Source organism: Drosophila suzukii, chromosome 3, assembly GCF_043229965.1.
Source record: "Drosophila suzukii chromosome 3, CBGP_Dsuzu_IsoJpt1.0, whole genome shotgun sequence".
NCBI classification, from domain to species: domain Eukaryota; kingdom Metazoa; phylum Arthropoda; class Insecta; order Diptera; family Drosophilidae; genus Drosophila; species Drosophila suzukii.
This window is the reverse complement of record NC_092082.1, coordinates 70,474,070-70,501,922: the sequence shown is the minus strand read 5'-3', so window position 1 is coordinate 70,501,922 and position 27,853 is coordinate 70,474,070. Positions and strand designations below refer to the sequence as shown.

The window sequence follows — 27,853 nt, the reverse complement described above, 5'->3', positions numbered from 1 at the left end:
GTTTTAATTGGTTAGGATTTGAATCAACATCATTAAAAATTACATAAACTGAAATAACTAAGCCATCCAAAAAGTTACGTTTGGTAAAAGGGACCCCTTTTATAACTTAAAGATCCTCTAAACATTATAATTAACCAAAAACATGGTACCAAAACAGCCATTTATCCTAATTGAAGTATGTAAGTCCAATACAGTAAGTAAATCTTTTATGAATCAACCTATGGTGTTCGTTTTTCTAAGATAGCGACCTAGCCTAGGCTGAATATAAAATACGTTTAAAGTAGTTCGAAAATACTTAATTGAAGTATTTCTAAAATAAAGCATAAAATGGCTAACCTCTTAAATCGCCGTTATTACCATCGAGCAACGATAAATTCGTTTTTTGACTTCCGTTTGATAACATTTACGTTCGATGACACTTACGCTTACTCACACTACGTTGCTCACACTTACGTTGCTCAAGCTTACGTTGCTCACACTTTCGTTTTTACGTTTGCTGACGTTAAATAGCGCAAACGCCAAGTGATACCGCGGTCACACTGAAAAAATTGAACTGAAATCGCAGCTCGGTCGTTTTCGCTCGTCAAAAAAGGCAGAAAATGTGGAAAATAATTGATGAACTGTGGTGAAAAGTGTGTGCGAGTGTCCTGGGCAGTGACTGCCAGTGGAATTAAATCGAATTTGCAACGGGCAATTGCCGAAAAAGTGTGAAAATCGAGAGCAGAAAACCTGATTTTCGAGAAGAAGAAGCAGGCATTTTTCATCGTCGTAAAATCCGTACATACATACGTACAGACAGATATATGTATATACGAAACGCGCGGGCGCGAGAGAGAGAGCGCAATAGCGAGAGAGCGGGCCGTTTCGGTGAATGTGTGTGCGTGTTTTTGTGCGTTTGTTTTGTGCGACAGAAAGAGAGGGAGTGAGAGCGAGCGGCGAATGGGAGAGCCAAAGCAAAAACCAAGAAATAAGTGAACGAAAATAAAAACGAAAATCGCAATCTCCACCCCTGTATTTTGTGTTTACTAGTGTTTTGTGTGTGTTTCTGTGCCGTTTTGTTGTGGAATATACACCGCATCGAGTCGCAAGTTTGGATTATATTCGCACTAAAGATGCCAAATGGTAGTAGCAACCCCTGAAGCGGATACGGATTCGAGTCTCAATCTGCATCTGGATACTCGCTCGCCAGAAAGGTAATTAAAAGATCGCCGCGATAAAAGGCGTCGCCGGCTGCCGATGAGTCAGTCTGCCGTGAATATATATTCCTGATATATATAAGCATGCCAGATATTGATTTGGAATGCACCCGGAGATACTATACTTTGCATACACACTATTACAACCATTAAACACACATTTCACACACCATCATATCCCATCGTTTTCATACTCATAATCCCACACTAACCTTTGTAGACCTCTAGTCAGTAGTTTTAGATTGTTGTTTTTAGCTAGAAATGCCAGCAAGTGTCGTTCAATTATTCACTCGATAATGCAAATTAGGCTGCACAACAAATACTGTTAGTTTATGGCCCACGCTGCGATTTATGACTGCAGTGGGACCTCGATGGGGTTGACAAGAAGTTGACCTTTTATTAGTACTAAGTTTTTCTTTTTAAATTTATTTATTTGTATTACATAAATATCAGTTGTATCCCATATATAACATAAAACTATATCTTATATTTAAGTTTAGATTTATATAAGCCTTCTTAATATATTCAGCATTATCTTTAGATGGCTACTAATAGACCTATATAAAATGGACGATCAATATTCTTATGAGACATCAAGATAGTTGACTCTAAAATCCGTCATCATATTTGAATAGATATTTTAGATCTTATTGTTAAGCGCCTAAAAGTATGCCAAAGTATGATACAAAGGTATTTTTAAATGAATTTAGTACTGGGTTTCTGAAACCCGTTAACCAACGTTTGGAAATCATGGTACTTAAGCATTATAAATCCGATAAAAAGCTCGGATCTTTGTTAAACAGGTTGCACTGTATACTTATGGCCAGCCGAGATTTCCATCTACGACGTTTTCCATTATTTACCACCCGTTAAACGAACGGTAAATGACAGTCGCTGGCACACCCACACAAACACGCCAGCGAGCCATAATAAAGCAGCATCGATAAATAAAACTTAATTGCTTTTGTTGTCGCCTCATTCTAAATCAAATTCGGACGCTCTCTCGCTCGCTCTCTGGCTGTTTTGCTCCTCTCTCTCTGTCTGGCGCTCACATGGCCAAAGTGTTTGTATAACTAAAATTGTTGTTTATTTTGTTGCTGGCGCTGTTGAAACTTTTAATAAATTATACAATAAAATGAAAAACGATCTCGGCAGCAGCAGCTAAATCGATTGCTGCTGCTTTTCGTTGCCTAGATGCTGTTGAATAATTACAAAATAAATATATGTATAGATTTATACATAGGCTGTTTGTGTATTTGTTGACGCCATTTTTTTATTTGCCATCAAAAAGGCAAATTCCAAATCGCCTAGTCTCTGTTTGTGTACACTGTACAATTCACATGTGTGTGTGTTTGTGGGAAACTACGCGCCAAATAACATTGAGGCGCAAAATCGCAAAATGAGTAATTGCTCATATTAAAATTCGCCTTTCAAAAGTCGACCAACTGAGCCGTAAGCTAATGCGAGATCTTGAATGGGAATGAAAATGCGAACGGGACGAAACGATGCTCATCCGAATGCATTTCACGCTCCACTGCGCCCGCATCTCGTGGATCGCAATTCGCAGAATCTTGAAAGATTAATGTTGGGTGGGAATTACTACAAATATCAAAAGGGGTTATTCAAAATTCAAGGATTATTATGATCATATTATGGGGAATGTGTGTTCGAAAACTTTAAATGGCAAATCATGGGGGTAATCGTTACTAAAAAACCTAAAACGTATGGAATATACTCATTAACAATTATAATATTACAGACATTAAATTTATTTATTCACAAATAAATATAACGATAGTTAATAGTCGAAACCTCATTATCTTAATGAATTTAATTTAAATTGCTATTTTGAATATTTTTAGCTCTACTTATTTTATCAAAAATTGTATCTTTTTGCCCAACTTGAATTAAATACCAAAATATTATTATATTAGTTTTACTTTATTAAATACTTTTCTAGAATATTAAACCAGATTCCTCCTAGCGAACGAACACTGTACTAGTTGTTTCTCTTTGATTCGGTGGCTAAATTAATAGTTTGCTTTGTTGCTACCAGTAAGCGGTATTTACACCTTTATTTACGGTGCGTTTTGAGAGGCTGCAGCTGCCAACTGGGTTCATGTTATTTTACCTTGCGATTCGTTACCTTTTACCATAAACCATCAACCACCACCACCACCACGAAACCAGATGTCCACACATACAGGCGCGAGTATTTAGTTCATGTTTTCGTGGCAAATTGGACATCAAAATTGCGAGCTGCCAAGTCGGCTCTCAATTTTCAATGCTCATTCATGGCCCCAGAGATATAGATATCCATCCCAATACTAAACCGTGTTGCACCCACACCACGACACCTTTCGCACATTTATTGGCGCGCACATTTTTCATGTTTCACCTTTGGCTGCGTGTTTTGATTTACAAGCAAACCCGCAAACATACATACTCACACTCCCCCGCGTGCGCTCTCTGGCTCTCTTTTGTGTTTTTGGGGATGGGGGCTCTCTCATTTGTTGATTCAACTTCTTCAGCTGCTTTCTCTGTGCTCTCTGGTTGTTACACTGAAAAAAAAAGATCTTAAGTTGATAAGTTAAATAGTTGTAAGGCTAATAACCCACAAGTTTAAGTTTACTGACGGCTTATATCTCGTTTATTTCATTTAGTTTTTTTTTTAAATATTTAAAATTAGATTGATGCTCATATATTTATAAGACGACTGTAGTCTAGTTTAATACATCTGACTCTGTATATTTTCTCTACATTAAAGTTTGAAATTAATTATACCTTTTAATCAAAACTTGTTATAAAAAATGGTGCAGTTAGCAATTTCTAAATGTTTAGATTAATATTTAAATCCTAAATTAAATTTATTAAATTAAAAAGAAATTATTAGTCATTATGTTCGTATACCAATTATGTATACAACGTAAGTTTCAAACTTTTTTTTCAGTGCGTATGTATTTAAGGCATTTTTGCATAATTTTATACAAATTTACATATTTTATGAGCGAGGTTGACTTCGATTTTTTCCCAACTTGTCAATCGAGTTTGTGCACAAGTGTGTGAGTGACATGCAGATAGTTGTCTATTTGGTAGATGTGTGAGTGGGTGCTGTAGGTGAGTTGTTGTGATTGTCGTGCTCGTGTTTATGGCTCTTAATCGTTTGCCAGGTCGATTCCTTACCTGGCTCTCTCTCTCTCTCTGGTCCGGCCCCCACCCCCACTGCCTGTCCTCCCTCCGCCACCCAACCAACTTGCCATCTCTTTCTGCTCTCGTGTGCTTGACTTTAATCTTCTCAATTACTCGCAATTTGCAAGTTTTGTACTCGCGCCTCTTGCACGGTTATTGGCATGCAGTGCGAAAGAGAGAGGGTTACTGGCACACAACGTACACAACAAAAAACGTATAATTAGATGTCAATTTTAATCAATTAAGCAATTTATGAGCAAGTTTTCATATCACTTAGCAGCCCAGACGTATCATTGTGAAATTAAATGGCATTATTTCGACATGCTGTCATCCGAAAGATTAGATACGAGATTTGTTTTGAAAACGGATCCATTTATAAGTCAATAAAGTTGGATAATGGCTAATAATAGATCTATCAGTTAAACTCTTATTCAAGAGGCTATACAAATTTTGATCTACAAATTAAAAGTGGTAGATTTTCCTGGTTACCAAGAACACAACTAATATGATTAAAACATTATATGGTATTTAATATTTTTATATATATCTACCGGTTATTGATCAGAAAATGAGATAGAAAATCAATAACAACTACCTGTATACATTTTCGTTCAGTGCCCGTATTTCATTTCATTTTTGGAACCCATTCTTCTTATTCAAATTCTTATACGTTTTGCGCTTGTTTTGATTTCTTAATCTTTTTACCATAATTGATGTCAATTAAATTAAAGGTGTGTGAGTTAGCCCTCTCTCTCTCTCTCTCTCCCCGGGTCTTGCCCCACCCCCTCCCCCTCATTTATGGTTTAGTATATTCGTTTATCTTCGTGTTTGTTCGGCTGTCGATTCAATTTCGAGGGTGATGATGATGATGATGATGATTATGGCGATGACGATGCATTCGGATTTCGAATTGGCCAGGCCAGTTTTACTTTACTTTGCCTCGTTATTCGCCGTTCGCCGGGAGATTGTTCGTTTTGTTGGCCGATTGTCTCTTGGCCCCCTTTATATTGCCCACCCCCTCCGCCACAGCCTCTGCCACTCCCCCTTCGCAGCCTCCCCTTTCACGCATTCCGCGCGACTCTGGTTTTTATGGTGCACTCGAATTACAGTGAAGCCGACACTTGAACGCCATTAATTGGGTCTCGGGATACAGACAAACGTATCAAATTCAAAACAATCAAATAAATTGTAATTCAATATGCGCTTTATTTGGTGAAAAATTAAGGAAAATGAGCGAGCAATCCTGATTTCTATAGGGTCTTAGTAGCTAATCAAAGTTATTGGAAAAAATGATTTTAATTTACTTAATTTCAGAGTATTTTTATTGTCAAAAAGATTATTTTTCAGATTGAACTGATTTATGTTATAAGCAACCATTAAATAATTTTTTTTTTTTTAATTTGTGGTGAAATTTGTCTTTTTAAGTAGTGACTCGGAAGTTTTTGCTATGTTTGCATTTTCGGTTAGTACCATTAATTTGAATGCATTGGATGCATTTATGCATTGGATTTAGGCAATTAGTGCTGCTAATTTGTTGGGCAAACGTATTATACGTCAAATTAGGTAGACACTCTCCGTTTGTGGAAATTTTTACTTTCGGAGCTTTCCTCTAAGGATAAAATACTTTTTATAATAATATACAATTTTAATACACCCCTAAAAACCTATCTATAATTTCAAACATTTCAACAAATACGGTAGAAATACTAAAGTATCAATTAATTTGAAATAGTAACGCCCTGTCCTTTCAACAATTGCTTTTCAAATGACACAAAAAAGAGGACTGTAATTATCGAGAACCCCCTTTGCAGGTTCTCGCCCATTATCCTTCTGTACAAACATCTTCCCCTTGGTAAATAAATGATCCGTAATTAAGGAGCAACCCCTGTAAAGTTTTCCATTTGAATTTGCTCATTTTGTCGTCCATATCAACGCGTTTTGTCATCATTCTGTGGGATTTTATTGATTCGCTGAAATATTCATGCTGAGTTCTCCTTGGGCCTTTGATGTTGTTGTTGCTGCCGTTCGTTTGGTTGGTGGCACATAATTAAAGCGATTTAGTTAATTGATGTCAACACAGAACGTAGTTAGCATTCTGCTGCTGTCTGCGCATTTCCTCGGCATTTGTGTGGGTTTCTCATTCTGAGATACAATTTGTGTGCAATTTGTTGGCTGGCGAGTGTTTTTGTGATTGTTTCTTGCTTGTCTGCCGACTCGCCAAAACCCCTTACCCCTCCTCCAAACCCCTTTTACCCCCTGCATGGGTATTAAATTGTTGACAATTGTTTTGAGCTTGAGAGAATTAACCTTTAGTTTGTTATGTCATGATATTTGCCTAGTGTTTTGTGTTCGGTATTAAATGGTCACTAATATTGCATTGTTTTCGTATTTTGCAATTACGAACGATTATATCAGACACACAGAAATGTTCGAAAGTCTTTCATAATAGAAATATATAATTGCGTTCGGTAATTGAGTAGGTTCCCGATTGCCATCAATCATTGAAAAGGGAAAATGTTTTCCACTCGCATCTGTCAATGACAGAAAACATATCGCATACCTTTGGTAATTAATTTGTTTTAGAAATTGTTCAGAATCGATTGGCTAATCATATTCGGTTTATTTATTATCGAATTAAGTCGATTAACCAGCCGTATCAGCTACGACTGAGGTAGATTTATAAATAATTAATCATTTATTAACTATTTATTAACTTGGTATCTTGTTGTGTACCATGATTTTCGTTTAAGAATTTTGATACAATTTTTAGGAGTTTTTAAATGACGTAAATAAATATAATTTTATAAATCCATATTATTTTTATTTAGTATATTAAAAATAGTATGTTTGCTAGGCAATTAGCTTTTAGTTTGTAATGCCATTTTAGTTTAATAGCCTTCTAAGGCATCACACTTTACAGCCACAAATCACTATAATCATTGGGCTGATTAAGATCTTTATTAAGTATTTTTAACACTCCATCAGCCATCGACTTAAAATGCAAATTATTCATATGCATATTGAGTATTAGTTATTCAATTCACGGCAACTCCGCAGCAATTAGTGTAATCGCCGTGCAAATACGGAGGAGTGTTGTCCAATTAAGCCCGGTTTAGTCCCAGTCCCATTTGCTGTCTCTCAGACCCCATGCTTACATCATGCCACCGCTGGGGCCATAAAGATACAACTCAATGGTAGAAACAAAAACCAAAGCAAAGGCGATATAAAATAAAAACGAGGAAAATCGACAAATAAAATCACAAATCGCAAACAACTGAGACAGTGGCAGGAGACCCAAGTTAAGGTACAGTGGGTGACAGAGCACAAGATATTGAAAATAATTTTAAATTTCAATCTGGTTAAACTTTAAAAAGTAGTCTTAAACAATTGGAAACAATATTTGTTGTTAACAAAAATAACTATAAATTATAAGAATTAAATTAAATTATCAAGGATTTTAATAACAGCTTTTTATAGAAGTTAAAACCTTCAAAAAATATTCTGATATTTGGAAATAAATATTAATACTAATACTGTTTACTTTTCAAACCCATTGTACCAACTACATATCTGTATGTACGAATGCAACTTAAATTGACTTGCTGGGGAGCAGTGAGCAGTACAGTTGACAAGATTGACTAACTAACGAGGCAGGTAAACCAGGTAAACTAACTAACTGCCAAACACCTTTGAGTGGAAACCAAAGGCGAAACGGAAAACAATTACGCTGCACTGAGTCATGCTTTCGGAAAATGTGGAAAAGGAGTTGAGAAAAAATGGGGAAGTGGAAAGGCGGCGACCACCACCCCAAAAATCTCGAAAGTATTTTCACCTCATTCCGAGCACTTAAACTCGCACATGCTCACAGAGAAAAAAAATGTGTTTTGAAAGTTTTAAATACTTTACAAATATATAACTTTATGACAAAATTATCCTTTAAATGTAGGTTTTAAAATAAAATACTTGTATATGTATAGGATAATAAAATATCATCTTACGTATACTCCATATATTTCAAATTATGAATCTAACTAACCAGAAATATTAAATGCTTAAAATATTTTTGATTAAACTTGAAAAACAAATATTTTATGAAAACTGTAAAAGAAATATCTACAGATTTGTAATGATTCTGCGACTCCACCGTTCTTATAAGTAGTCTAAGATACATTTTTAATCCGAAAGCTCGATTTTAATAGCATACATTTAGACACAGTCTTATGTAGATCAAACCTTAGAATTTTCTGTAGCGCCCGCATTTATTTACTCTGTTAAAGTGACTACAAGTTTGGAATTTGAATCACTGCTAAAATAGAAAATAGTTGTTACAATATAGAAATTTCTTTCTGTGCACACTCACTGATACACACACATGCATAATCATCGCACATCGTCACCCACACAAACATTCGCACACAAGCTCAAACACTCGAAAAGTCAACTTTCAACTTGTTTGCCCAACTGCGACGAAGCGAACTAATAAATTTCTACTTTGTTTTTTTTCTCTCTCTCCCATTGCCTCCTCCTCCACCTCGTTGGCCACCCAACCGCCCAACGCCCACCGCCCACCGCCACCCCCTCGATTAAATTTTTGCAGATTTCAAGACACGCAGACTGCAGACTTTTTTTTTTTTTAAAACAGTGTGTGTGCGTGCTTGAAGAAGTGTGGTGGAATGGGAGGATGGCAATGATGTAGACCGAGGATATATAGAGATGATGATGGGGATAATGATGGTAATGATAATGAGTACCATGTGGCCGCCAACACAAACCAGCATCAGCAAAAGCAGCAACAACAACATCAGCAATCAATATAAGAACAGCAACAACAACAACAACAGCAACAGTAGCAGTTACAGATGAGAAAAGTTGCCGCGAAAGTACAGCAATGTGGAAAACTGTGAATTCGTCGAGCAGAAACTCCCAACGCAGAAAAACTAAACGCGCAAAAAGAAGAATTTTCATCAGGCCATAAAAGCGAGAACAAAGAGAAAAACTGTCGTAAAAAGAGGCAGCAGCAGCAGGGAAAACCCACCACTTAATAGTGGCCCACAGCAGCAGCAGCAACAAGAAAGCAACAACAACAAAAACTGTAAGAATTTCAATTTCCAGCAAACAACAACAAAAAAATATTCGAGAGAAAAAACAAAGGCAGCAGCAACAACAAAAGCCACACGAGAAAATCCTGCAAAGAAAACAAAACAAAAAAAAGAAAAGAAAAAGTTCAAGTCTGAAGTAGAAAAACCACTTAAAACGTCGATGACAACTAACCCGCGGGAGGGAGGGAGAAAGGTAGTTGCAGAGAGAGAGAGAGAGTGAGCGAGCATTTCTTAAAAAGGAGTCTGCGAGAGAGAGAGGGAGAGCGCGCGTGCTACGTGCCAAAGGAAAGGAATGAGTTTAAGGAGCCGCAACGCAGCAGTTGTTTTGCTTCAATTTTTTTTTGTTTTTTCGTTAACTGCACACGTTTAGTGGTGGCAAAGCGTGTAAAGGTGGTGGTATGCCAGTGCCGACAGCCAGGCTGTTTTCCCGCCATAAATAAAAAATAAAAAGTTTTCAGTTTTCAAATTCCATGTCCTGTTAAGAAATATGTTGCATACTTCAAAGGGAGTGAAGCTCTTGCTAAAAGGAGAGCATACTTATTTGTTACCTTTTTGATACCTATTTTTTGTAATATCGGTTTAAAAAATTCATAATATGGGTTAATGTAATATAGTAAATGTGTTTCTTGAGTACTTGTAATCAAACGTTACGTTACGTTAATTACTTAAACTAAAATCTAAAATACCTTTTTTAATTGATCATTCATTAACTGAGTTTCAATAAAATGTAAGCGTGTAATCCCATTATAATTTAAATAAAAAGCCAATGCTGGCATCACTATCTTTGGTGTGAGTGTATTAGTGGTCACGCAAGACGTGAGACAGCGGCAGAAGGAGCGGAACAAAGGCAGCTGCAATTGCACCTTTAGCGCGCTCCTTGCTCAGGAGCAGGAGAGAGCAGGCCAAGGCGGAGAAGAGAGTAGTCGTGCCCCGAGAGAATGCACTCATAAAAAGTATGGTCCATAAATTTAAGTAAACGCACCTTTGGTGTGTATTGTTTTTTAATATTTATGCATTTGGGTTGAGAAAAAACATTTAATATTGAGGTAAATTTGTAAAAAAGCATTTAAAATTAAAACTGTCAACCCTATACTGAAACACCAAAAATAATAATAATTCAAAATCGCAAATTCAACTTTTAATTACACCTTTATTAATAACAAGCGTTCGTGTTTAAAACCCAAGACAATTGAGTTTCTTGTTTAATTTTTATTTAAATCAAAATTTGCTATTTTAAAAAAACATGACCTTTTAATCCAAATATTAAACATATCTTAGAAGGAAAATCGAATGTCCTTTTTTAATTGAAAGCAATCAATTTTTTTAAGTGTAAGGAGCGACTGAGAGAGCGTTTGAGCGCGTTCGGGCGCAAGAGCGCCACAAAAGCCGAGGCTGTCGAGCGGCTACGTCACCTTCGGCTTTGTAGTTGTAATTCACAAAGCAAGGAGCGCGCAACGAGAAACGCGCGCGAAAAAGAAATAAATAAATAAATAGCCAAGGAGAAAAAAGAGTGTGTGCAAAAAGGAGTGAGTGAGTGGGCAGTGAAGGGGGCGTGAGGCAGGAGTGCAAAATAAACGAGTTGCCCACAGCAACAACAACGAGATTCGCAAAAAAAAAACAGGGGGAAAAATTGACGCATTCCAAACGCGCGATTCGGCTTACAAGCATTGTTTTTTCCCGAGCTGTGTGTGTAGTGTTGTTGGTGTTTTTGTTTTTGCCAGTTTTCTTTTAGCTAATACCGGTCTTTTTTAGTCGGTCTCTCTTACTTGAAGTTTGTGCCTCTCTCTTATCCACAGTGAGCTATCCACAAGTCCAAGAAATCAAACAAATCGAAGAAATCAAAGAAATCCCAACTTAAATCGAACAAAAAAAAGGAATAAGGGAAATCCAATCAAAAAGCAGGCAAATGCAAATGCAAAGGCAAACGCAAACGCACTACTATTATGGGCCGCTCCAAGTTTCCCGGCAAACCCTCCAAGTCGATCAACCGTAAGCGGATCAGTGTCCTGCAGCTGGAGGATGAGGCGGCCAATCCGGCGGAATCGCAGCAGCCACCTCCCGAGTCCCAGCAGCCAAGTGGTTCCGGCTCCGGTTCGCCGGCTGCCCGGGAGAAGGGCAACAATTGTGATAACGATGAGGATGACAATGCCCCGGGTGGAGCCTCAATTGGTGGCAATACGGCATCCTCATCCGCCGGCGGGGCATCGGGCTCTGAAAGCAGCGGCAATGGCAGCAGTTCCGGCTCCAATTCGGGCTCGGGAGGATCATCCGGTTCGGGATCCACCAATGGGGGTGGTGTAAATGGCGGTACCCATCACAAAAGTGCCGCCAATCTGGATAAGGAGGCTGTGACAAAGGATCAAAATGGGGACAGTGATAAAACGAGAGGAGCACAACCCACTGACACATCAAGCGCGGGAGCCTCCTCAGGCAAATGTTCTGGAAAAACCTCCGGAAAGTCAGCAAAAACTTCCTCTTCAGCATACTCTGGAACCTCCTCGGGACGGTCTTCTGGTTCATCACCAGAAGCTAACTCTGGAACATCATCCGATGGAGCATCTTCTGGAATATCCTGTGGAAAGTCAACATCAAGGACCTCGGAAGTGTCCACGGCATCATCAGCCGGAGCAGCCCCTGGAAAATCTGCAAAAACAAGCACCACAGCGGCGACATGCTCTTCTGGAAAATCTTCTAAAGCATCTTCTGGAACAACCTGTGAAGCCACGACCTCTGGCCTGTCTAGTGCAGCATCCCTTAAGGCATTAACCGTGGCAACACCGGTCACATCCACTGGATTGGCCTGTGCCCTGGTATCCCCTGGAGGAGGAACCTCGCCCGGAGGAGCCTTTGCTATAAGTGCCGCTTTGCTGAGAGCTCGCAAGAATAGCAATAAAAAGTTCAAGAATCTGAACCTGGCCAGGGGCGAAATTATGCTGCCCTCCACGTCTAAGCTGAAGCAGCTGCATAGTCCGGTGGTGGATAGTCCCTCCTCCACCTCCACCACCTCCTCCGCCTCCTCCTCCTCCACGCCAAATGCCTCATCCACCTCGCCACCATCGTTGGAGGGGGGAGGAGGTGGAGGAACTGGTGTGGGGAGCGTGGTGGTGGCCAGTCCGGGTGAAGATGCAGCCCTGGTAAGTTGATTTTTCAGATTGTCGGTGTTTGGTTGCCGGTTGTTGTTCCCAGGTGTTGCCCCCTTTTGCTTTTATTTATGAATATGCTTAAGCCGCTTTTTTTCCGCCACCTTAACCCCTCAATCCAGCCATTCTGATTCCAAGTTGCGTGTGCACCCTCACCCTCTGCAGCACAGCACATACATCCTCGGCCAATGCCACAGTCCAATTCCCGCCAATGTAAATAAGAGAACCCCCTCAAGTTGGCTTACCCATGGTTCTGGTCTGGTTAGTAGCCCCCGCCCCCTTACACCCATCCACCCCGTCACCCGCCACCCGCCTCTGACGCCATTGTTACCTGCTCGCTTACCTGCTTAATTGGCTTTTATGACGTTTTAGCGCTTGCAACTCTTCCACATGTGTCTGCCGCAGACGGTTGACGGTCACAGTGGCAATGGTGTCTGTTCCCCAGCTTATACTTATGCTTAGTAACTTGTTTTTGCACCGATACAGTACCCCCCACTGAACCGCCTCTGTAACCCTAACCCCCATGTCCAAGCGATCCCCTTCGAAAAGTTGCACTTGCTCCTGGTCCTTTGCATGCTTCTTTGTGTTTTAAAATTACACTGGAAGTTACAATGACCTACTATATCATACTGAATATGCTTTATTACGCTGAATTATTGCTTTTAAAGTGTATACTGTTTGTAATCCTTCCTTCAAAATCATGTGTCTAAAAAATTCCAAACTTACAAATTTCTAAACCTTAATGTTATTTAAAGATCTTTTTCTGAAATCTGAATTAAAACAAGAAATTTGACGTCCTATCCTATTATTTAATAAAGAAATATACGTTTAAAATATATTAGGTGTTAAATTTAATAAAGTTAATTCGGTCAACAGTTAAAATATTTTAGTATTATCAAAATTATTTTTTGTTACTAACAAACTTATTATCTAATTTAATTTCTTGCTGTGTAACTTTTGCTTGCTATATATTACTTGCATTGCTTTCCGCTTCGCATTTTGTGAGCGTGTAGTCAGTGGCATGAATTATTGATTTGCTCGGAACTCCGTCTCCAACCGCTCCTACTCAACCCTAACCGAAACCCACTGAACCCTTTTATTTGTGTACTTTTCCAGAAGCGCGTCTTGAGCGAAATGCCCAATGAAGTTGCCCCCGAGGCACCTCCATCCAACTGCCCTGCAGCCTCAAATGGGGCATCGGCGGCATCGGGAAAGGGAGCTGCGTCCAATGGAGAACCATCAGTGGCAACTTCCACTGCTGGGGGCAGTAGTCCTAAATCTGGACCAGATGCAGCCGGGTCATCGACGGCATCAACGGCGACGAAGCAAAAGAAGACGGTGACATTTAGGAATGTCCTGGAGACAAGCGATGATAAGTCGGTGGTCAAGCGGTTCTACAATCCGGATATCCGCATACCAATCGTCTCGATTATGAAGAAGGATTCGCTCAACCGGCCGCTGAACTACTCCCGAGGAGGCGAATGCATCGTGCGACCCTCCATTCTGTCAAAGATACTCAACAAGAACTCCAACATCGATAAGCTCAACTCGCTTAAATTTCGAACGGCGCCAGCAAACTCCTCATCTTCCTCAAGTCAGGAATCGGGATCCTCACCAAATGTATTTGGTTTATCACGCGCCTTTGGCGCTCCCATGGATGAGGATGATGAGGGTGGAGTAACCTTTCGTCGCCAAGAGTCTCCTGAGGATCATAACAATGTAGAGGATGAAGAAATGGAGGAGGATGAGGACGATGAGGAAGTCGAGGAGGAGGAGGAAAATGAGGATGACAATGATGAAGCAGCATCTGAAAAGAGTGCGGAGACAGAAAAAAGTGCAGGAACCGAGGACCGGGATTCGGAAGAGAAGCAACTGGTCATGGATTCCCATTTTGTGTTGCCCAAAAGGAGCACCCGATCCTCTAGAATCATCAAGCCCAACAAGAGATTGCTCGAAGAGGGTGGCATTAGCAGCAAGAAGACGCCATCAAGTAGCGACTCCAAGGCTAAGAACCTCTTTGGAACAGCTTCCTCCAGTACGGTTTCCACGGCATCCACCTCCTCCGCTCCTGCAAGTCTGAAGCTCGCGAAGGAGAGCTTTTCCAGCTTTGCCAGCCTGAAATCAAACAGCAGTACAGGTGGAAGCTTTGTGCTAAGGCAGCCGAGACTGCAATTCCAGGCGGACAGCAAGCCAGCACCCTTTGCTGTCGCCAAAGCCGGACCAACATCGCCCAGTGCCATTCCGACGCCAGCGAATTCCCTGGCGGTTTCGTCCTTTGGAACGCTGGCCAGTCCCAGCACCAGTTCCACAATAGGTTGGTTCTATAATTAAAGGAGGAAATACTGAATTCTTATTAATGCATACATCATTTCTTTTTAGGAACTCTTACTCCCAGTGCCTGCTCCGTGTGCGCCGCGGCGGTCAGCAGCAAAGAGGTGGCGCAAGCCCGTAAATATGGAGTGGTGGCCTGCGACGTGTGCAGGAAGTTCATCTCGAAGATGACCAAGAAATCAATATCGGCCAATTCGAGCAGTGCCAATGCATCCTCCGGCATCCAACAGCTGCTACAATGCAAGGGAAGCGAAGGTATGTCAGAGATTATTCCCTTTCGACTGCAACTCACTAATCCCTATTGAATATTCTCCTTTCAGGATTAACCTGCAGCATTCATTCGGCCAAGAGTCAGTTCAAGAACTTCAAGAAGTTTTACAAGGATCGCTGCACTGCTTGTTGGCTGAAGAAATGCATGATCTCGTTTCAGCTGCCTGCAGCGCATAGGAGTAGGTTGGGCGCAATGTTGCCACCGGGAATGCGAGGGGAGACGTCTGTCCGAGAGGACAAGTCCACGGAACTGCTGTCTCCCACTGGCTTAAGATTCGCTTCCTCTGCCTCCTCTACTTCCTCTTCTGTGGTTGCTTCCGCTTCGGTTAAGTGGAAGTCCAGTGGTGATACCGCCTCAGCTTTGACGTCGATTAAGTCTAATCCGCTGGCGGAGAACAATGTTACATTTGGCAGCACTCCCCTGCTACGGCCCGCGATTTTGGAGAAACCTCTCTTCCTGAAGATAACCAATGCGGCAGATCAGAAGCTCACAGCTACAGAGGCAATCAGTCCAATTCCGTCAAGGAAGGCGAGTAAATCAGAAAAGGATAAGGGAGTGGAACAGGAACAAAGCGAGAAGCCACTCAGTCCCACACTGGTAGCGGCCAAGAAATCTGCAGCAGTGGAAACTCCAGTTACAGAAGCTCAAGCTCAAAAAGAGGAGGCACCAGCAATACAGCCTGCTGCTTCTAATGGAACTTCTCAAGGAGTTGCTCAAGCAGAACCCAATGGGGAAAGCAATGCTACGGGCGGCGATACCCTAAAACGTCAAAGAATTGATCTAAAGGGACCTCGTGTAAAACATGTGTGCCGCAGTGCTTCTATCGTGCTTGGACAGCCCTTGGCCACCTTCGGCGAGGATCAGCCCGAAGAGGAGGCTGATGTGCAGCCAGAAATTTCTGCTCCAGTGCCATCAGCGATTCCAGAGCCTGTTCCTGAGAAACCAATTCAAATGGTTACGGACGAGAACGATAATTGTGCTAGCTGTAAAACTCCTACTGTTGAGGAGGAAACGAAACCCAGTAAGTCCTCTGGAAGTACTCAAGCTGAAGTGAAGAAGGTACCAACCGGAGGAAAGGAAGGATCAGTAAACGCAACTGGAGGTCAAGCACCCTTAACAGCAGCACCTGCGAAGGTTACGACAAGGAATGCAGCGGTTACATCCAACCTGATAGTGGCGGCCAGCAAAAAGCAGCGAAATGGGGACATTGTTACCTCCAGTTCGGTCACTTTATCCTCCAATCAAACCCAGGGACGCAAAGCTAAGGAGCAGAGACAGCAACGCACGCTCATCTCCATCGATTTCTGGGAGAATTATGATCCTGCTGAAGTTTGCCAAACGGGTTTTGGATTGATTGTAACCGGAACTGTGGCGCAGAGGGCTTTGTGCTTTCTATGCGGCTCTACGGGCTTGGATCCTCTGATCTTCTGTGCCTGCTGCTGTGAACCCTACCATCAGTACTGTGTCCAGGATGAGTATAACCTGAAACATGGGTCTTTTGAGGATACCACGCTGATGGGCAGCCTATTAGAAACGACAGTGAATGCGTCAACTGGACCATCATCATCTTCCCTAAATCAACTTACTCAACGTCTGAATTGGTTGTGTCCACGCTGCACCGTTTGCTACACCTGCAATATGTCATCAGGATCCAAGGTCAAGTGCCAAAAGTGTCAGAAGAACTATCACAGCACGTGCTTGGGCACCAGCAAGAGACTTTTAGGGGCAGATCGTCCTTTAATATGCGTCAATTGCTTGAAATGCAAGTCTTGCTCCACCACAAAAGTATCGAAATTCGTGGGGAACTTACCGATGTGCACGGGTTGCTTTAAGCTGCGCAAGAAGGGCAACTTTTGTCCAATATGCCAGAGATGCTATGATGACAACGACTTTGATCTGAAAATGATGGAGTGCGGTGATTGTGGCCAATGGGTTCATTCCAAGTGCGAAGGCCTTAGCGATGAGCAATACAATTTACTAAGCACTCTGCCCGAATCCATCGAGTTCATCTGCAAGAAGTGTGCACGCCGAAATGAGAGTTCCAGAATCAAGGCTGAGGAGTGGCGGCAGGCGGTGATGGAGGAGTTCAAGGCAAGTCTCTACAGTGTTCTGAAGTTGCTCAGCAAGTCTCGGCAGGCTTGTGCCCTTCTCAAACTGAGTCCCCGCAAGAAAATGCGTTGCACCTGCGGAGCATCCTCGAACCAAGGGAAATTGCAACCAAAAGCCCTCCAATTTAGCAGTGGATCGGATAACGGCTTGGGCAGCGACGGTGAGTCCCAAAACAGCGACGATGTCTACGAGTTCAAGGATCAGCAGCAGCAGCAACGGAATGTGAGCATGAACAAGTCGCGAGTGAAGTCCCTGCCCTGCTCCTGCCAACAGCACATCAGTCATCCGCAATCCTTTAGTCTGGTGGATATAAAGCAGAAGATTGCTGGTAACTCATATGTTTCCCTGGCAGAATTCAACTATGATATGAGCCAGGTCATCCAACAGAGTAATTGCGATGAATTGGATATTGCCTATAAGGAGCTGTTGAGTGAACAGTTTCCCTGGTTCCAAAACGAAACGAAAGCCTGCACGGATGCCTTGGAGGAGGATATGTTTGAGTCCTGTTCGGGAGCTAACTACGAGGATCTGCAAGATGGAGGAGGAGGAAGTGCCTCTCTTTATAACGAACACTCCACCTCGCAGGCAGAGTCGCGTTCTGGTGTCTTGGATATTCCTCTGGAAGAGGTTGACGACCTTGGCAGCTGTGGCATCAAGATGCGATTGGACACCAGGGTGTGCCTCTTTTGTCGGAAGAGCGGGGAGGGATTATCCGGAGAGGAAGCACGGCTTCTGTACTGCGGTCATGATTGCTGGGTTCACACCAATTGTGCCATGTGGTCAGCTGAGGTATTCGAGGAGATCGACGGTTCACTGCAAAATGTTCACAGTGCGGTCGCGAGGGGCAGGATGATCAAATGCACGGTATGTGGAAATCGAGGAGCCACCGTTGGATGTAATGTGCGATCTTGTGGTGAGCACTATCACTATCCATGTGCCAGAAGCATCGACTGCGCATTTCTCACAGACAAATCCATGTATTGCCCGGCACATGCCAAGAATGGAAATGCCTTGAAGGCCAATGGTTCCCCCAGTGTTACATATGAATCCAACTTTGAAGTATCCCGACCGGTCTACGTGGAATTGGATAGAAAGAGGAAGAAGTTGATTGAACCAGTTCGAGTGCAATTCCACATTGGATCTTTGGAGGTGCGGCAATTGGGAACCATTGTCCCCAGATTTTCAGATTCCTACGAGGCCGTGGTCCCCATTAACTTCCTGTGCAGTCGGCTGTATTGGTCCTCGAAAGAACCCTGGAAAATTGTGGAGTACACAGTGCGCACCACCATTCAGAACAGTTCGTCAACCCTAACAGCGCTGGATGTAGGTAGGAACTATACAGTGGATCACACGAATCCGAACAGCAAGGAGGTTCAGTTGGGTATGGCTCAAATTGCCCGCTGGCACACAAGTCTGGCTAGGAGTGATTTCCTGGACAATGGGGGAGCCGATTGGAACGCGGAGTTCCCCAATTCTAACTCTTGTGTACCACCAGATGAAAATACCGAAGAGGAGCCGCAACAGCAGGCTGATTTGCTGCCCCCGGAGATCAAGGATGTCATATTCGAGGACCTCCCCCACGAACTGCTCGATGGCATCTCCATGCTGGATATATTCATGTATGAGGATTTGGTGGATAAGCCAGAGTTGTTTTCCATGAGCGAGCAATCCAAGGATGGTACTCAGGCAATGACTTCCAATCAGGCTCATAATCAAAATCAACAGGCAGAAGGAGCTGCTTCTGTAAGCATCTGTGATGAGGACACCCGAAATTCGAATACGAGCTTGGGAAATGGCTGGCCAGCCAGCAATCCCGTGGAGGATGCGATGCTATCCGCAGCCAGAAACTCCAGTCAAGTGCAAATGCTCAAAACACTAGCCTGGCCGAAGCTGGACGGGAATAGTGCAATGGCCACGGCTATTAAGAGGCGGAAACTGTCGAAAAACTTGGCCGAAGGAGTGCTGTTAACCTTAAGCAGCCAGCAACGGAGCAAAAAGGAGATGGCCACCGTGGCTGGTGTATCGAGAAGGCAATCCATCAGTGAAGCATCCATCGAGGGTATAGCCTCCACATCTGGATCAGTGAGGAGCAAGAGCTTCACCTGGAGTGCAGCCAAGCGGTATTTCGAAAAGAGCGAAGCACGCGAAGAGCCATCCAAGATGAGGATAATGCAAATGGATGGCGTGGACGACTCCATCACCGAATTTCGAATAATTGGTGGAGATGGAAATCTATCAACGGCTCAGTTCAGCGGCCAGGTTAAATGTGATCGGTGTCAGTGCACCTATAGGAATTACGATGCCTTCCAGCGCCATTTACCATCTTGTGGGCCAACCATGTCCAACAACGAATCCGAATCTGACGTGAATGCAGCGGGAAGCGCCAATAATCCTACCCAACTGAGTGCGGAAAGCTTGAATGAGCTGCAAAAGCAACTTCTAGCGAATGCAGGAGGTTTAAATTACCTTCAGACAGCAACATCGTTTCCCCAAGTGCAGAGTCTTGGTTCCCTGGGACAGTTTGGGTTGCAGGGATTGCAGCAGCTCCAATTGCAGCCACAATCCCTGGGCAATGGATTCTTCCTGTCTCAACCGAATACCACTACCCAAGCGAACACGGATGATTTGCAAATCTATGCAAATTCGCTGCAAAGTTTGGCTGCCAATCTGGGTGGAGGTTTCACTTTGGCTCAACCTACAGTGACAGCTCAGGCGCAACCTCAATTGATAGCTGTTTCCACCAATCCCGATGGTACTCAGCAGTTTATCCAAATTCCCCAGACAATGCAGGCCACCACAGCACCAACAGCCACTTATCAGACCCTGCAGGCCACTAATACGGACAAAAAGATTATGCTTCCCCTGACGGCAAATGGAAAACCACTTAAGACAGTGGCCACCAAGGCGGCGCAACAGGCGGCGGTCAAGCAGAGGCAGCTGAAGTCCGGCCATCAGGTGAAGCCTATTCAGGCCAAGTTGCAACCGCATCCCCAGCAGCATCAACAGCAGCAGCAGGCTCAGGTGCAGCAACCTATCACAGTGATGGGTCAGAATCTCCTCCAGCCGCAGCTGCTGTTTCAGAGCAGCGCGCAATCGCAGGCACCGCAGCTAATCCTGCCCCAAGCTCAGCCCCAGAACATAATCTCATTTGTGACCGGAGACGGAAGTCAAGGACAGCCGCTGCAGTACATCTCCATACCCACCGCTGGGGAGTATAAGCCGCAGCCGCAGGCGACGCCCACTTTCCTAACAACTGCTCCCGGCGGAGGTGCCACCTATCTGCAAACGGATGCGAGTGGAAATCTAGTGCTCACCACCACACCCACCAATTCAGGATTACAAATGCTCACGGCGCAGTCTCTGCAAGCGCAACCTCAAGTGATAGGCACGCTCATCCAACCGCAAACCATTCAATTGGGAGGATCAGCAGATGGCAACCAGGCAGGCGGCAACCAGCAGCCCTTAATTTTGGGAGGAACTGCAGGAGGAGCTTCTGGTCTGGAGTTTGCCACCACCACACCCCAGGTAATCCTGGCCACTCAACCCATGTACTATGGTCTGGAGACGATCGTCCAGAACACGGTCATGTCCTCCCAGCAATTCGTGTCCACTGCAATGCCAGGAATGCTCAGCCAGAATGCCAGCTTCTCCGCCACCACTACACAGGTGTTTCAGGCTAGTAAAATAGAACCGATTGTGGATCTGCCCGCTGGATATGTGGTGCTCAATAACACAGGAGATGGAACTAGTGCAGGCACATTCCTAAACGCAGCCAGTGTGCTGCAACAGCAATCGCAGGATGATACGACTACGCAGCTATTGCAGAATGCCAACTTCCAGTTCCAGACGGTGCCCACATCCTCAGGAGCCTCCACATCAATGGATTACTCCTCTCCCGTAATGGTCACGGCCAAGATTCCGCCAGTAACTCAAATGAAGAGAACGAATGCTCAAGCTAAGGCCGCGGGTATGTCGGGAGTAGGCAAAGTGCCACCGCAACCGCAGGTGGTCAACAAGGTGCTGCCCACCAGCATAGTCACCCAGCAGTCACAAGTACAGCTGAAGAACTCCAATCTCAAGCAATCTCAGGTGAAGGGCAAGGCTGCATCGGGAACGGGTACCAATTGTGGAGCACCACCCAGTATAGCTTCCAAGCCTCTGCAGAAGAAGACCAACATGATTCGACCCATTCACAAGCTGGAAGTGAAACCCAAAATAATGAAGCCCACACCCAAGGTGCAACAACAAAATCAGGCCCTGTTGCAGCAACATCAGCAGCAGCAGCAGCAGACACAGTTGCAGCAGCAGATTCCAGCCGTCGTGGTCAGTCAAGTGCCCAAGGTAACGATCTCACAGCAGCGAATCCCAGCGCAGCCGCAACAGCAGCAGATACAGCAAACGCAGTTGATCCACATTCCCCAACAGCAGCAGCAGCAGCAGCAACAACAACAGCTGCAGCAGCAACAGGTGCAGGTTCAGCCCTCGATGCCCATCATCACCCTGGCCGAAACACCTGTGCTGCAAACCCAATTCGTGATGGAACCTCAAGTGTTGGAGCAGCAGGAGCTGGTCAACCGAGTGCAGCATTTTTCCACCAGTAGCAGCGGTAGTAGCAGCAGCTGTTCCCTGCCCACCAATGTGGTGAATCCCATGCAACAACAGGCACCACCAACCACAAGCAGCTCGACGACAAGGCCAACAAATCGGGTGCTACCAATGCAACAGCGACAGGAGCCCGCTTCTTTGTCCAACGAGTGTCCTGTTGTCCCTTCACCCACTCCTCCAAAACCTGTAGAACAGCCGATAATCCAGCAAATGACCAGCGCCAGTGCCGCCAAGTGCTATGCCCAGAAGACAGCATTACCTTCACCTGTTTATGAGGCGGAACTTAAAACCAGTTCGGTGTTGGAGAGCATTGTGCCCGCTGTCACGATGGACGCAATCATGGAGGAACAGCCGGCCACAGAGTCCATCTACACGGAGGGACTCTACGAGAAACATTCTCCGGCGGAAGCTAAAACCGAGCAGCTCCTTCTCCAGCAGCAGCAACGCGAGCAACTGAGTCAACAGCTGGCCAACAACGGTTATCTGCTCGAAAAGCACGCCTTCCAAGTAGAAGCCATGGACACGGATGCCTACAGGGAGGAAGATCTCGAGGACGAGGATGACGAAGATGATGACTTCAGCTTAAAGATGGCCACATCGGCGTGCAACGATCACGAGATGTCTGACAGTGAAGAGCCGGCGGTTAAGGACAAGATCAGCAAGATTCTGGACAACCTGACCAACGACGACTGTGCGGATTCCATAGCCACGGCGACGACGATGGAAGTGGAGGCCAGTGCTGGTTACCAGCAAATGGTGGAGGACGTCCTGGCCACCACCGCAGCGGCATCTGCTCCCACCGAAGAGTTCGAGGGTACTCTAGAAACTGCAGCCGTCGAAGCAGCTGCCACGTACATAAACGAAATGGCCGATGCCCATGTCCTGGAGCTCAAGCAACTGCAGAATGGAGTGGAACTGGAACTCCGAAGAAGAAAGGAGGAGCAACGGACGGCACCCCAGGAACAAGAGCCATCGAAGGCAGCCGTTGTGCCCACAGCAGCTGCTCCAGAGCCACCACCACCCATACGCGAGCCCAAGAAGATCAGTGGTCCCCATTTGCTCTATGAAATCCAGAGCGAAGATGGTTTCACGTACAAATCAAGTTCCATATCTGAGATCTGGGAGAAGGTCTTTGAGGCAGTGCAGGTGGCCAGGCGGGCCCATGGACTCACTCCGTTGCCAGAGGGTCCTCTGGCAGATATGGGTGGCCTCCAGATGATCGGCCTCAAAACGAATGCTCTGAAGTATCTGATTGAACAGTTGCCGGGCGTGGAAAAGTGCTCGAAGTATACTCCCAAGTATCACAAGCGAAATGGCAACGTATCAACAGCGGCGAGTGGCGGACATGCAGGGAATACGGGTGGATGCAGTGCATCCGCCGCCCTGGCATCAGCTTCTGGTGGAGATTCCCAAGGTCTGCTCGACTATGGATCGGACCAGGATGAGCTGCAGGAGAACGCCTACGATTGTGCCCGATGTGAGCCGTATGCCAATCGCAGCGAATATGATATGTTCAGTTGGTTGGCCTCAAGGCATCGCAAACAGCCCATCCAGGTGTTTGTCCAGCCATCAGACAATGAACTGGTGCCAAGGTAAAATAACTACTCTTTCTTTTTGAGCAAGAATCTTTAACTAATGTGGCATTTCTTTGATTTGTTAAGGCGAGGAACTGGCAGCAATTTGCCTATGGCCATGAAGTATCGTACGCTGAAGGAGACGTACAAGGATTACGTTGGGGTCTTCAGATCACACATTCATGGGCGAGGCCTCTACTGCACCAAGGACATTGAAGCGGGTAAGATAAACATTTTATTATTGAATTTTGATTACAAATTAACCTTAAACCTTTTTTCTAACCAGGTGAAATGGTTATTGAGTACGCCGGCGAGCTGATTCGCTCCACACTGACAGACAAAAGGGAGCGTTACTATGACAGTCGCGGCATTGGCTGTTATATGTTCAAGATCGATGATAACCTCGTAGTAGATGCCACCATGCGCGGCAATGCGGCACGCTTTATCAATCACTCCTGTGAGGTGAGTTCGAAGAGTGCTTTATGTCTTAATAGATTCTAAAGTCCTTTTTTCCTTGCAGCCGAATTGCTACTCGAAAGTGGTGGACATCTTGGGACACAAGCACATCATCATCTTTGCGCTCCGTCGAATCGTTCAGGGCGAGGAGCTGACCTACGACTATAAGTTCCCTTTCGAGGAGGAGAAGATACCTTGCTCATGCGGCTCCAAACGGTGTCGGAAGTACTTAAATTAAGGAAAAGGGGGATGACAGGGATAGGAATCAAGAAGGACGCTGGGCGTCCAAATTAATCCGTATACTCAGAAACTAGGGTCGATTTTTCTGTAAAGATCTAGGGCTTGAATACTTTGCTTTGATATTATTTTTGACCTTTTGCCTGAAGAAAATCCAAGACATTTTCTTATAAAGTATTGTAAAACCATAGTCCAATGCTATAATCTACGCAAACAATTTAAACTAAAAAGTAAACAATAGTACATCACTCAGATGTAGTTTTTTAACTTGTTCTGATTGGACTATCGTAATCGTTTTTAATTATTCGTGAATATGTGTATGTAGTTCTCTTATTTTTTAAACTTTTAACACAAATAGTGATTGATCAAATATTTTCTTAAAGCAACTAAGAAAAACAAGAAAATAGAAGCCTAGTTTTTCTTTTGGGAGGAGGCAAAAATTATGTTAAAAAACTTAACTAAATATTGCAAAAATCAAAAACCCTATTGTGAACAGAGGAGAAACACACCTGGAATGAGAATTGAAACACTTGTAGTTAACGGTTATATCGATCTATGTTTGGTCAATCGTGATACTTTTCGTTTTACAACCCCCATACGTCTTAAGTAGTTGATATGTAAAAGTTAAACAGTTGATATTATTATATATCCTATATTTAAAGAACACGGCACATATTAGGCATCGAAGCAAGCAGAATCCGAGCAATCGGATTTAATGAACAGAAACTCGACGACGTCAGTATTCAGGGGGTGAATAATTAATTGTATAATAAATATGTTACGTATAATAATATGCAGATCAGATAGCTAACTAGACTAAGGCTCCACAGATTCTATAAACCACATACATATAACTAAGCTAAGCTGATAAATATAACACTTGTTGGGCTTAGACGAATGACAGATAAACGATGGGAGACATTAAAAACAATTACTTACAGGGGCTTGTGTTAGATTGTACATATATATATTGCATACGAATTATAAATATCTATATTATATACCTACTGTATGAGAACTAACCTTAAGTTACCAGGATTGTGTAAGAAGAAACTATTTTATGTAGAGCTCTGCGTATTTATGTTTGTTAACAATTAACCAACCGACTAATTGATTGAACTACGAATAATATCCGAAACCACATGTTTATATATCTATTTAGGGAACGAAACCAAGCATCACCCTTGAAATTATTGTATTGTGAACAGGCAAACCCACAACCACAACCACAAAACCAACAACCAATTGTAATTGTATATTTATTATTTTACACCTAAGTTTTAAAGCATGTACATTTTTGTGACCATTTGTTTGCCTTGATTTGGAGCCCAAGCATAATCATAATTTGTAACGCCTAACTTTAGTTCAGCTCCCTTGTATTCTACTAGTTTAACGATTGTTTCGCTTAAGACTAGCATTAGTCCGCTCTGGTATTTGTCCAAAATTGTACACACAAAAGAACACACAGCAGGCAGATATGTATGTATATTCCTATCGGGGCGATCGGTCGGACTTGTACAGGCAAAGTTCCATAGCATTTTTTGGCAGCCATTCAAGACGCGCGCACTTTTTGCACGCTGTCGAGGAATTTTATATTTTTATTCCCTAAAGAAAAAAGTTTAATAAACTACAGATTAAAATTCAAATTGATTTATTGTTATAATCTTATATGGAAAATATAGTTAATGGTGGTGTATCATTGGTTATCTTTGTACTGCCGCCAGGCACGTCGACATCTCCCGCGATCTGAGGAGGAGGAATCGGAGGTGTCCGATTGCTCGATCCGCTGTTTGGCTTCCTGGGCGGCTCTGGCTGCATTGAGGGCCGCCTTCTTGGTCTTCTCGTAATCTACTCGAGCGTCGCTCAGTTGTCGCATCAGCACAGTGACCCTCCGCTGGGCAGCCTCCAGGAGGGCGGTCTTGTCGCTCAGCGACTGTTGCCACACGGCGTACACTTGCTCCGAGGTATCCCGGTTATCCTTGGCCAGCTTGAGGCATATGGTCAGCGTCTTCAGCTCCTGCTGGCCCAAATTGTGTGCCTTGCTGGCCAGCTGTGCATTTGCCTCCGCGGTGATCAGCTCCTGGTTCTCCTCCTGCACCACCATCTCTGCCTCCCGCACCTCCGCCTCCAGTTGCTCCAGCACCTGACCCTTTCCGGCGAGCACCGCCTCGGCGGCCTTGGCGGCAGCGGATGCCTTGTCGGCGTATTCGTTCTTGATCTTATCGGCGGCCACCTTCACGGCAGTGGCCATGTCCTCGTTGGCCTTCTTCGCCTCATTCGCCGCCTGCACAGCGATCCCGGATGACCTCTGCTTGGCATTACCGTGATTTCGCATCGACTTCTTCGGCTGGGTGCTGCCCGATTCGCCCGACATGTCGCAAGCAGCTCCTCCTCCACCTGCGCCGCCACCGGCGAGACTCTTCATCAGGTCCGAATCCTCTGAGGGCATGTGCCTCCGGCGGGTGCGATAGTGGTTGCCAGTTGCGGGTGCCAGGAGCGAGGACAAAACAATGATTAGCCACATGATCTGAGCGTCTATCCGCATTTTCCGTAGTCTCGGGCATTTTTCCGACTGTCAGTCTGACAGGGATGCCTGTCAAGTCCGGAAATCGAGATTATGCTCTATTGCCAAGCAATGTGCCTAATCCTGCTTAACATTGCTTGCGTTTCACGGAGCCATCTAGCCATGCCAAGTGAAAAGGTCAGTCGTAATACTTTAAACTAATGCTCTCTTTTAACTATTCTTTCTTTTTCAAATAGGTGCCCAATAAAGCTCCTGATTTGGCTTGGTTGTATGAGCCAAACAATGAGAAAAGGGAAATTAGAGGAGGAGCACCCGACGCAGCAGGATGCGAGGGAGTTCAAAGATCTTGTGGCCTCAACCAGAAGGATGCCAAGAGCAAGGCCTCCAGCATTGCAGTAAAGGCCGCCCAGGATGCAAAGGCGGCCAATGACGCCCAAGTGGCCGCCGGAGAGGCAGCCTCGATGCAAGTGAAAGTGGAACTGGCTGATAAGGCCGTCCAGGCTGCTCGAGCGGCGGAGGCTGCACTGGCCGGCAAGCAGCAGATCATGGAGCAACTGGAGCTGGAGCAAAAGGAGTCGGAAGCGGTGGTGGACGAGGTCCAGAACTCGCTGCAGAACACCCAGATGAACGCCGATTCCGCCGTAGTGGCTGTCTCCGATGCCAAGCTCCAGTTGGATCAACTGAGACTCCTGGTGAAAGAGGCCACCGCTCAGCTGAGCAACATCGAAGCGTTTGCCAATGGTGCCCAGATGGAGCTTGAGGAAAAGTTGCAGCTTTTGGAGGCGGCCAAGCGACGGGTGGAGGGCATCACCAGACAAGCGATCTCCGCCAGGCAGGATTTCGAAAAGACCAAGAAGGCAGCCTATAAAGCAGCCTGTGCAGCAGTGGAGGCTAAGCAAAAGGCCCAAAGGCAGCAAAGGGAGATCAGTTCTGCGTCCTCCTCGAGCTAGAAAAGATTATTATAAGGCTGGTGATCTTTTGGAATAAAAACCATATTTTATATGGTAGCGAAGGAAAGGGGAAGACATTTAAAATTGTATATATTGGTGATCAGAATTTTAGTTTTTTGTAGTTGCCATTAAATGAAGATTTGTTTTTAACCAACAAAATAAACAAGTGGAC

General features: G+C 44.2%; 3 protein-coding genes across 6 annotated transcripts; 2 read left to right on the top strand and 1 right to left on the bottom strand.

The window, feature by feature from the left end:
- The first annotated feature begins 531 nt into the window (after nt 1-531).
- Nucleotides 532-25,853, top strand: trx (histone lysine N-methyltransferase trithorax). Of its 4 annotated transcripts, XM_036818556.3 has the most exons (9): nt 532-1,193; nt 8,983-9,477; nt 11,281-12,618; nt 13,741-14,938; nt 15,004-15,210; nt 15,276-23,532; nt 23,602-23,735; nt 23,801-23,976; nt 24,035-25,853. In XM_036818556.3, exons 3-9 carry the CDS (start codon nt 11,428-11,430, stop codon nt 24,206-24,208), a joined length of 11,337 nt encoding a protein of 3,778 aa, XP_036674451.3. In that variant the 5' UTR covers nt 532-1,193; nt 8,983-9,477; nt 11,281-11,427; the 3' UTR covers nt 24,209-25,853. The 4 variants fall into 4 exon arrangements, with proteins under 4 accessions (XP_036674451.3, XP_070852479.1, XP_036674452.3 ...); XM_070996378.1 differs by lacking the exon at nt 8,983-9,477; XM_036818557.3 differs by lacking the exons at nt 8,983-9,477; nt 11,281-12,618 and having other exon boundaries at nt 533-1,193.
- On the bottom strand, nt 25,840-26,752 carry LOC108016414 (uncharacterized). Its single transcript, XM_017083063.4, has one exon. It carries the CDS (start codon nt 26,750-26,752, stop codon nt 25,904-25,906), a length of 849 nt encoding a protein of 282 aa, XP_016938552.3. The 3' UTR covers nt 25,840-25,903.
- LOC108016415 (uncharacterized protein CG45076) lies at nt 26,682-27,853 on the top strand. The gene is made up of 2 exons (XM_017083064.4): nt 26,682-26,908; nt 26,968-27,853. Exons 1-2 carry the CDS (start codon nt 26,825-26,827, stop codon nt 27,679-27,681), a joined length of 798 nt encoding a protein of 265 aa, XP_016938553.4. The 5' UTR covers nt 26,682-26,824; the 3' UTR covers nt 27,682-27,853.